The 10,286-nt window shown below is 62.9% G+C and overlaps 3 protein-coding genes across 3 annotated transcripts in view; 1 reads left to right on the forward strand and 2 right to left on the reverse strand.

Annotated features, from left to right (window-relative positions):
• Nucleotides 1-429, reverse strand: part of PFL1_06819 (uncharacterized protein) — a gene marked incomplete at both ends in the record, with an annotated part of 1,046 nt that extends 617 nt beyond the window's left edge. Inside the window, one exon of the mRNA XM_007884365.1 lies at nt 17-429. Coding sequence (XP_007882556.1) covers nt 17-429 — 413 coding nt within the window. The remainder of the gene's footprint in view (nt 1-16) is intronic.
• A 2,897-nt stretch (nt 430-3,326) lies between these two features.
• PFL1_06820 (uncharacterized protein) lies at nt 3,327-6,649 on the forward strand (the record flags this gene model as incomplete). Its single annotated transcript, XM_007884366.1, has 4 exons — nt 3,327-3,446; nt 3,672-3,759; nt 3,821-5,424; nt 5,513-6,649. The coding sequence occupies 4 exons, from the start codon at nt 3,327-3,329 to the stop codon at nt 6,647-6,649; spliced, it is 2,949 nt and encodes a 982-aa protein (XP_007882557.1).
• Nucleotides 6,650-6,950: 301 nt separating this feature from the next.
• Nucleotides 6,951-8,702, reverse strand: PFL1_06821 (uncharacterized protein; the record flags this gene model as incomplete). The annotated part of the gene is made up of 3 exons (XM_007884367.1): nt 6,951-7,153; nt 7,358-7,875; nt 7,963-8,702. The coding sequence occupies 3 exons, from the start codon at nt 8,700-8,702 to the stop codon at nt 6,951-6,953; spliced, it is 1,461 nt and encodes a 486-aa protein (XP_007882558.1).
• Nucleotides 8,703-10,286: the final 1,584 nt, after the last annotated feature.

The raw sequence follows: 10,286 nt of genomic DNA on the forward strand, positions 1-10,286 counted from the left end.
GTTTGCCAGGCCGGACCTCTTGACGGAGAAGTCGCCGTGGATGCCCTTTGAGTTGACGAGGACCGTCTTGTTGGTGTCCTTCATGTCGAAGTAGACGTTGCAGCTGTAGTGGTTGAGCGTGCACTCCTCGCACTCGAAGATGACGTCGGGGATCAGCCAGAACGTCTCGTTGTTGACGACCTTGTAGAGGAGGTAGGAGTTGACCGTGAGCTTCTTGCAGTCCATGTGGCGGTTGTTGCTCTCCTGGCACGAGCGCTTCTTGTCGAGCGCAACGGCGTGATCGACCAGCATCAGGTACTTGAGGGCCGTCAGCTCGACATTGTCGCGCGAGTCGCCCTTGGTCGCTTTGATTTGCAGGTACCTCTTCGCACGTCGCACCGCGTCGACGTTCTTGTACAGGTCGATGAAGGTCTGGATGCGAGGCGCCATGGTGGGATTGCAGGTTGATTGGCTACAGAGTGTGGGCGATGTTGCTACACAGAGTTGTCTGCGTGATTGCAGGCAACACGATGTGGAGGCGGCGGCGGTCGATGTGGAATCCGAGATGACAGCCGAACAGGACGATGGCGCGATGGCGAGGGCGATCCGGCAAGCCAGGCGGCGAGGCAAGATGGTGGCGAGGTAAAGCGGTCCGTGGAAGGGGGCAGGAGAAGAGGCAGAAAGGCAAACAGCCGGTCAGCGAGATGTGCGCAGCGAGGTTTGAAGAGGCAGACAATCCAGAGCATACTCACAAGGGCAGAGGAGAGGGTCGAGATGTTGATGGTGGTGGGAGGGAAGGAGGAGGAACGCTCGAGAGGTCCTCCTTTATACCTTTTGGCCGGGCAGGTAGAAGCCAGGGCGGTCGGGTTGGCGGGCAGATGGTCAATGGCGGTGGCGTGCACGCGGCCAATGGCGAAGGGATGCGGAGCGGGGCGGAGAAGTGGCAAAAGAACGAGGTAGAAAGGCGGCGGAAGCGTCAGCGTCAAGCACAGCAGACAGCAAGCCGTAGAAGCCGCAGCGGAGCGGAAGACTCACCCTGAGCGGAAGAGCGCGGAAGCAAGAGCTCCCCGTCGATGGAAGCCTCGAATCATCGGAATCCTTGGAGAGCGAGTCCCAGGAGATTTCCGATGATTCACGGCTCCTATTGACGGGAGCGGAGGCGGCAGGCGGACCTGAGAGCGGCGGAGGGCTGATGGCGGCAGCGAGGCGACGGGACTGAGCTCTCGGATCCGATGCCGAGGCCGACCATGCCGACGATGCCGGCGATGGCGCTACTCACATTGTAGGCCTTTGATCAGGTGGCATGCAGATTGATGCTACGAGCGGAGATGCTGTCGACGTCTATGCAAGATAACCGGCAAAAGATTACGGCAAGCAATGATCAGCCCTGGCACGAGGCGCAATGGTCAAGGCGTGAAGGCAGCCGCACTCACAGATGGTCGTTGTCTGCCCGGTGAAGCGGTCAAGGCCTGCTGGAGAGAGGTCAGTAGCAGAAGGAAAGGGCATCGGCGGCAAATCGGCGGTGGTGTTGCAGGGCAGCGCCACGGTCCCTCTTTACGTCGGGCGCCACCGTCGCACCGCAACGCCGCCGATGCCCTGAGGCTCTGGCATCACGAGGCCAGAGCCCTCGCCATCATGTGGACCGGTGTGCAGGGCAACCGGTGCCCGCTCCCATCAACCCGCCACCGCTCCGAAGACGACGGCGGCCCGGCTGCCATCAGGCGGAAGAGAAGCCACGACGGGTGGGCAGCGAGTCGGCATCACAAGGCCGAGCTCGCCCAAGCCCTACTCACCTTGATGCTGCTCAAACCCATTCCACCAAGCCATCCGTGAGCAGCCTTCCGGCACCGTGGGCGTGGGTCCAGCCGTCCTGAAGCGCAGCGAGGTGGTTGTCCAAAGTCGATCTTGAAGTCACCCGCGGGCGGTGCGTGGCCTGGAGGCGTCCCAAAAACGTCCTCGTTCAGCCCGGCGGCATCACTGCGCCGGGGCTGCTGCTGACACCGCGGCGCTTGACCTAGCCGGCGGCTTCGATGGTGGTGGCGGCGGCGAGGCGGGATGGCGGAAAGGTGAGGCGTGGCGGTCCGAGCTGGTGGTGGTAGTGGGAAGGAGCGATCGGCCTTGCTTGCAGCCGCGCGTCTTGAGCAGCTCTGCTGGCCCGTGCCTTTGCAGAAATTTTCACTCCCTTGTCGCTCGCCTGCCGCTTGCCAGCGAGGGAGGGGTGGGCAAGCCCGCCTGCCCTCTCCTCCCTACTACCACCACCACCACCAGCGCCACCATCGCCGCCAACTTGTACGGACTCGCCTCAACGCCTTCGCTCGATGGACTCCCTCTCTCCCTCCAATTACCACCTGCCACTTTGGCTTGCGGGTAGCTCTCTTCCTCGACGACGCTGGCCGAGGTAGGCCCCGCCTCGATCGCCTTCACCTCTCAACGTCCCGCCAGCCGCCCGCAGCAGTGCCATCCTTCAACGCGGCCATGGTCAGCGAGGCACAGGTAAGCCTTACGATGACGTCCGCTGCTCAAAGGTAGACCGCTGACGTCTTCCTCCGCCTCCCCTTTGCTCTCTGCTCGTCCACATCAGCTCGAACCCTGGCGCCACCACCGCTCCTCGACCGCTCGCATCCAGTCCTGCGCGCTCGCCTCGCGCCAGCATCGACTCGCCCATCACATCCGCCGATTTTGTCGACTTGACCGGATCGACCGCCACCCCTGCTGCCGCCGCTTCCGCTCCTGCCGTCGCTGTTGTCGGCTGTCGCTCGTCTAGTCGGGCCGGGTATCTCAGGCGCGAGTTGTACCGGTCTTTATGCTCAGAAGGCCCTCGCGTTTTGAGCAGCGTGGTTGCGCACCCCGGTCCAATAGGCAGCGGCAGTCGGTGGCACAACGGCCATCAGCAAGAGCGCGGTCAGCGGGCTCGGCATAGGTCTCGAAGGACAAGATCAACATGATCCATCCCGTGAGTCGCCCCTCTTTCTGTCGCTCTCCTCAGTGCAGGTCGATACTGACCTTGTCCTCTCTCTGTTTCTTTGCGCTACAGAACCGCCCAATACATCCGCACTGGGACGCTTTGGAACGCCGCCGAGTCATCCGCCGTCGCTGCCAAGGTAGGTCGAGCGCGTCGCTTCTGTCGCCGTTGTCGGCCCGACCTCAACTCGCTTGTCCCAGGTATCGCGGTTGCGCGGGAACAACGGCATCCAAGGTGTCGCCTGTTGCGCTGTCGGCGGATGGGTGTCCAGCCTGGGATTGAGTAGAGACGAGGCCGGCGTCGATGCGATGCTCAGGACGGCGCGCGACTGACGGCAGCGTTGACCTTGACTCGCCTCGCCACTCTTCCGCCTCCGCCCAACAGGATGCCGGAACAAAAGCGTCGCAAGGTCATCTGCACCTGCGTCCGGTGTGGCGGCAAGGCGGTTCATCCGCAGACGCAGCGCAACCATCAGCTGACCTGCGTCCAACCCGTCGATGCCAAGGTGAGCTGCTCTGCACGGTTAGCCATGGCGTCTGTTTCCCCAACTGACTGATTGTCCTCGTCTGACTTTGCCCTGCAAACGCAACAGGAGTTGATCAGAAGCATGCGAGGAGCAACGGGCGGCCTCGATCGGCTGGGCGAGCAAGCCGAACAGCAGCCCGCACCGCGACCACCGCTGCCAGCTCGTGCGCCACCATTGCCACCGCCATCGCAGCCCTTGCCACAGCCCCAGGACCGCGCCGTGTTGCCGATGGTCGTATACAGCAGCCACCGGAGCTGCCCGAAGACCAAGGCGACGGCAACAGTCAGATCACGTCGGTCGGGACCGAGCAGGTCTCCATCGCCAGCTCGCCGACACCTGCCTCGCCACCGCAGCACCTACGCCCACAGCCACGCCCACACCAACGCCACCGCCATCGCCCTTAGGCTTCACCGCAAGCCAGGCCTTCACGCTCGCCATCAGCGACTCGGACAGCCAAGGGCAAGGCCAACTGGGCTCGGCCCTCTCCAAGCTCGACCCCGGCCGCATCCTGGCCGACGAGGTGATGGCGCGCACCTCCGACCCAGCACAGTTGCTTGATCCTGAGCTGCCCAACTGCATCAAGGCCTTCCTCTGGCATGTTGTTCGGCAGCGGTCCCACTATAGCGCCTCGGAGGCTGGGTGCGAGGCGATGCTGCGCTTCGGTCGCAACAATCTCTTGCTGGCGCTCGGGAGCACAGCCAAGATCCCCGTCCGCTACCCGACTCTGCGCAAGCACCTCGGGCTCGACCGCGACCATATCGTCGCCTACCCGGTCTGCCCGAAGTCGACCTGCTCGAGCCTGTCGCCGCCGTTGCCCGAGCAGCCATCCTTGCCATCAGCAAGCGCTCCGCCAACAGCAAGCGGTCCGCCAACACCACCGCCCGCGCCTACCTGCATGCGCTGCTCCAAGGGGCTCCCCCTGGACAGGCCCGTGTTCGTCTACCTGCCGCTCGAGGCATGGCTACGCGGCCTGGTCCAACAACCCGATGTGCGCGAGACGCTCGGCGGGTGGCGAGCCCGAGGGACTCCATCCCCGCCCTTCGCCGACACCACCACGCCTCTGGCTGATGTCTACGACGGCGAGCTGTGGGACCAAGAGCGACACTTCCTCGACTCCGGCAACGACGGTGACATCAACCTCCTCCTCTCCCTGTTGGTCGACTGGTTCCAGCCGTTCAACTTCACGGCGGAATCCTACTCATGCGGGCCCATCATCCTCTCGGTCCTCAACCTACCGTCGTCGCTGCGCTTCAAGCCGGAGTATCAGCATCTCGCTGGCATTGTGCCTGGACCGAGTGAGCCATCGTGGTCGACATTCTCAAGCTTCATTGAGCCCCTCGTTGCCGAGCTTCTGCGCCTGCAGGACAGCGTCCAGATCGAGCTCCAGGCTTCGTCGTTGCCCACAGAGTCCTCCGTGGACCCCGTCCGTCCCACCCCATCCACCGGCACCACTGCCTCCACCGCCGTGCTCCGGGCCAAGCTGGTCCTCTTCGTCGGCGACTCGCCGGCCCGCACCAAGGTCTGCGGCTTCAACCCGCTGTCGGTCAAGGTGGCAACGTGCCCGTACTGCAAAGCCGGGAAAGGGGACTTCCAGCAGGTGGCGCTCGGCACTGCTCGGCCTGAGGATCGCGACCCGGACGAGCATCAGCAAGACTCGCTCGCCGCTCGGGGCAGCAGCGACGCGGCACAGCGCGAGGCGGCGCTCTCCACTGGCGCCAGGTACTCGGCGCTGTACGAGCTGCCATACTGGCAGAGTGTCACCATGGCCCCCGTGGATGCGATGCATGCTGTCTACCTCGGCCTAGTCAAGCGCATCTGGCACCAGCTGCTCGTCAAGCGCGGCCTCCTCTCCAACCGCGACATTACCGCTGTGCAAGCTCGCATCAAGGCCGCCACCGTGCCGTCAACGCTTGCCAAGCTCTCAATCCGCGTCTGGCGGCTCGCCCACCGCAGCGCAGTTCGCCACGCTGGCAATGCTGCTTCCAGCTCTCCTCTGTGAGCCGTGGCAGGCCGCCATCGCCCACTTCCTTGCGCATCGCCGGCAGATCCGCAACGACATGAGCGACGCCGCCTGGATCCACAAGGACAACGACGACGCCGAGCATTGGACATGGTTGGCCCACTCGGAGCAAGCCGGGAACAAGGCCGCCGAGTCGCAGGTCACCTCGCACGAGGCCCGCTTCGTGCATCGAGGCTGGCTGTTCCGCGACGTGATCGTGCGGCTCGCCATCGTCGTCAACTACCTGCACCAGCGGGTGCTGACACACGCCAACATCGAGTTTGTTGCTCGACAGCTGCGCCATCTCCACTGCTGCCTCGCCCACATCTCGCCCATTGTCTACAACGGGCACATCCTCTCGCACATGGGGCCGCAGCTACGCCGATACGGTCTGCCCCGCGCCTTCTGGGCGTTCAACACCGAAAAGGCCAACCAGGTGCTGTCGCGGTCAACACGGCCTAGCAACAAGAAGCACGGCCAAGTTGGGCGATCGCTTCACAAGGCATGGGGCAACCGCGGACGAGCAGAGCTGATCAAAGGGCCCTTGGAGGAGCGTCGGGAAGGAGTCGCGCTTGCCAGCCGCACTTGCGAGCGGCAGCGGACGTACGACGACACCATCCTTGCGCTTGAGGTGGCGCTGGGCTCAAAGATGACGTCGCCGTTGCCACCCGACCGCTACGCCGACCTCATCAACATGCTCCGCCGCACCTATCCAGCCCAAGACTTCATCCGAACGACGGTCAAGATCCAGTCGCGCGCTGTCGAGGTGAGGAACGCCGTGACCACCCACGCCAGCCTATCGATCAAGGGGCTCTACTTCCGCTCGTCGGCCGCCGACATCCTCTCCGCGCCAGGTGACTCGTTCGGCTTTGCTCGCTGGCCGACGGCAGATGATCTTGTGCCGATCCAGCTTGTGCAGATCTTCAGCCACCAGCACCGGCTACCAGCAACCCCCGCCTCCGCCGACCCCATCACCACCTACGGCGCCGTCGCGCGGATCTTCAGCAAGCGAGCAACGCCTTCCTGGCACTCGGCCGACGCAGTCAAGCCATCTGCGGCACCCACGCAGGTCAGGCTCGACGCCTTCAATACCGCCATCATCCCTATCGATGCACTGGTGGCCAACGCTGCTCTCGTCCCACTAGCCAACAGACAAGAGGCGGTCGTCAAGATGGTCATGTGATTGCGCACTGTGAGTACATTGCAAGCCGTCACGCTGCTCATTACTGCCGCTCGCCATTGCGCTGCCGTGGCTGCGGCTGCGGCTGCTGCGCTGCCGTTGTGTTGTTGCTGTCGCTCTCGCTGCGGCCGTTGCGCCGCTGTTGTGTTGCTGCTATCGCTGCAGCTGCTGCGCCACCGTTATGTTGTCGCTGTTGCTGTTGCTGCGGCTGTTGCGCCGCTTGCCATCATGCTGCTGTTGCTGCGGCTGTTGCGCCGCCATTGTGTCGTTGCCGTTGCTGCGGCTGCTGTGCGCTGGTGATCCCTTACTGACGCTTGCGTACCTCTTCCCACTTCTTGACCACCATGCCGCTGTCCTCTCCCCACTGGTTGCCCGTCCTACCCTCCGTCGGCCTGTTGCGCTGGACGTCCTTGCACGCCGCCTTGTGCTCGTCGTCCTTGTCCTTCCATGTGCCCGACACCATCCAACTGTCGCGCGCGCGGCTGACCCTCGGCTCCGAGAGTCGGCCTGCATGCCTTTTTAGGCGCGCGGCCTCCCCGCGACTCCTTCCCTCTGCTCCTCATTCATCGTCTCATCCCCTTCCCACAGCACACCAACGCTGGGCCTTCGACGGCAGGACGAAGTCTGGGTCAAGGCTGAATGGGTCGAGCACCCAGTCTGGACGAACGATGGTGTGCCGAGGTGCGTTGGCTTTCTTGCTGCCTTTCTCACGCATCGCCGCCCTGCGGTCGCACTTGGCCATGAGCTCGAGGCGTTCCTTGCTGCCCCACTCCGGCGACAGCAGCGTTGTGCGCTTTGAGCCTGAGACCTGTCGCTGACCGTGTCCCGCTCCTTCTCCCTCGTCTCCTCCCTCGTCAGACGATACCTCAAGGCTGAGCAGCTTGACGTCCAAGGCATCGTTGCGGGGGTCCTTCTTGCCCTCGTAGTCCATCAGGGACTTGAGGGCGTCCATCCGGTTGGCCGCCAACACGACGCGCCTGCGGTAGCGCCTCTCCCACTGGACGCGCTCTCGCTCCTTGGCTGCCTTTGTCGGATCGGCCATCTGGCAGCCTCGGTTGCGATGGTTGCGGAGCGACCTCAAGCAGCCATTCTTGATCCTCTCGAGGCTCATGTCCTCCGGGACGCCGTAGTTGCCGCGGTTGTTGGCAATCTTGTTTGCGGCCCAGTCGGTAAGTCCCACCTCAAACTTGCTCTTGTACTCGTACGCGTTCCAGTTGATGCGCAGCGGCCTGTCGGCGAACGGCTCACTGATCCTCTTCTTGTCAATGGCCTTGAACAGTGCATGGTTGACGTTGTCGCTTGACGTGAAGACCTACGGCTTGCACAGGTCGGAGAACTCGGGGATGTTACCCTCGGGCACGGCCATGATCTCGCGCAACAACTGCGTGAACGCAAGCTGCGGCTTGCGGGGCAGCGGCAAGTCTTGCTTTCCACCCCCCTTGCCCCTGGCAAGGTTCGCAAGCTGGACGCGGGCGTCGGCGAGCTCCTCAAGCACACGGTCGACCTGCGCTGCGAGGTTGACGATCGCATCCATCTGCTTGTCCCCGGCTTCTTTGCGCTCCTGGACGCTCTTGGCAAGTCCGATTGCAAAGTTGAGCGTCTTGTGGCAGTCGTGCATGATGTGGTGCAGCATCTTGTACTTGGTCAGCGGCTGCTCTTCGACCTCGTCGTTGGTGAGCGGTGACCAGGTGCTGGGCTGCTTGCCCTGCTCCTCGAGACGAGCGGAGACGGCATGGGTGGCGCTGCCGCTGGCGCTGCCGCTGGCGCTGCCGCTGGCGCTGCCGCTGCCGCGGGGGCAACTGCCGGTCGCCTGCGACGACTCGGTGCTTCTGCTGGTACCCGCGGGCGCCCTTGAAGGCATCTGCGAACCGACGCAAACGACAGCGTCGTCGTCCTCATCGATCGGGCTGGTGGGAAGCAGCAGTTTGGTGGGGGGAGGAGCGGTGGCCACTTTGGCCTTGGAGCGTTTGGGCGCCGGTGAAGGCGACGGCGACCTGCTGCTGTTGCGACCCCGGCTGAGACAAGCTGAGGCCCTCGAGGCCTGCTTGGGCGCCATGATGAAGAAGTGCTGGCGACGGTGGTGTCAAGCAGGGCTGCTGGGCAGGGTGGAGGTGATGGTGGTTGGCTGGGAGGGCCTGGCCAGGCGGGCGACGCGCCTCCACATCTGCCACCCGGGGCGCGCCGCGCCAGGCCAGCCACACTCGCCCAGGCCACCCAATTGCCACCGAAGCAGGCTCCTCTTGATGTAGAGCATGCAGCATCTCCACCACCATGCCTGTGACCGTCAAATACCGTGAAACATGCCTTCAGAACGCCTGGGGGATGCAAAAGGGCACCCCTGGAATCGCACGAGGTGTGCGATTTCGGATCGCACAGGCACCTCCACTCGGATTTCGGATTGCAGCCGATCGCACGGCCAGTGCGCATCGGAAAAATCGCACATGTGCTCCGATGCCCGATTTCAGATCGCACTGCCTGTACGCTGCAAATCGGGCCCGACCCTGCTGCTAGCTATGAGGTGGCGGCGTGGCCTGACCTCCACATTTTTTTTTTGGCGTGCACAAAGCTTAGTCAGCCGCGCGCGCCAGCCAGCTGGCCCAACTGCCTGAGCCTGCCAGCCAGCCAGCTTGACTGCTCGCTGCGGAGCGGAAGCGGAGCGGCCGTCAATCATTGGAATCCTTGGAGAGAGCTCTCTAAGGATTCCGATGATTGACGCAATTGACTGTGCGGAGGTGGCAACGGCAAGGCAGGCAGGCACGCAGGCAGTATGGGTGGGTGGGCTACGATTTTGGATCGTAGCTAGATTGTAGGTAGGCCGCGCATCGGAAAATTGAAGACAGGGCTCGATGCCCGATTTCCGATCGTAGCCTGCCTACGATCCCAAGCCCGACCCTGCTGCTAGCTATGAGGTGGATGAGCACGGCTTGCTGGCATCTCAATCAACGCAGGCTGCTAAGGTAGTGTCACCCTGCGTTGGTATCAATGACAGCAGCGGCAAGTCCAAGGATGGCCGGAGATGGCCAGTCAGGCAGCAGTGAGGCAGCAGCGAGTCCGGGGAGGACCAGGCAAGCAGTGGCAAGGCAGCGGCAAGGCAGCGGTGAGGCAGCAGAGGACCAGGCAAGCAGTGGCAAGGCAGCGGAGGACCAGGCAAGCAGCGGCAAGGCAGCGTCGAGTCCAAGGATGGCCAGAGATGGCCAGGCAACCAGCAACATCCTGCAAGGGCTATTCAGGCTCGCTACGCAAGTCTGAGGGGGCAGGCCAAGCGCAGCTGACCAAGAACAGCGCTTGCTCTGTAACAGAAGGAGGCAAAGGCAGTCTGTCAGAGCAGGTGCGTAGCAAGAAGAGTTGTCGCTCAAATAGCTAGCAGCAAAAGTGATTCCCGATTTTTCCTATCGCACAAGCTGTGCAATCCAGGATTTGAAAGTCATTATACATGTGCAATCTAAAATCTTGGCCACTATGAGTGGATTTCAGATCGCAGGCAGGAAAAACTCAGGATCTCAGATCAAAGCTGATTGCACACCTGGTGCGCTTCTGAGAAATCGCACAAGCTGGCTGCAGCTGGATTTTTAAATTGTTCTACACGTGCAATTTTTTTTTACCAGATCCTGCTGCTAGCTATGAGTGCTAGTGCTCACAA

Source organism: Pseudozyma flocculosa (genome assembly GCF_000417875.1).
Source record: "Pseudozyma flocculosa PF-1 unplaced genomic scaffold scaffold00034, whole genome shotgun sequence".
NCBI classification, from domain to species: Eukaryota; Fungi; Basidiomycota; class Ustilaginomycetes; order Ustilaginales; family Ustilaginaceae; genus Pseudozyma; species Pseudozyma flocculosa.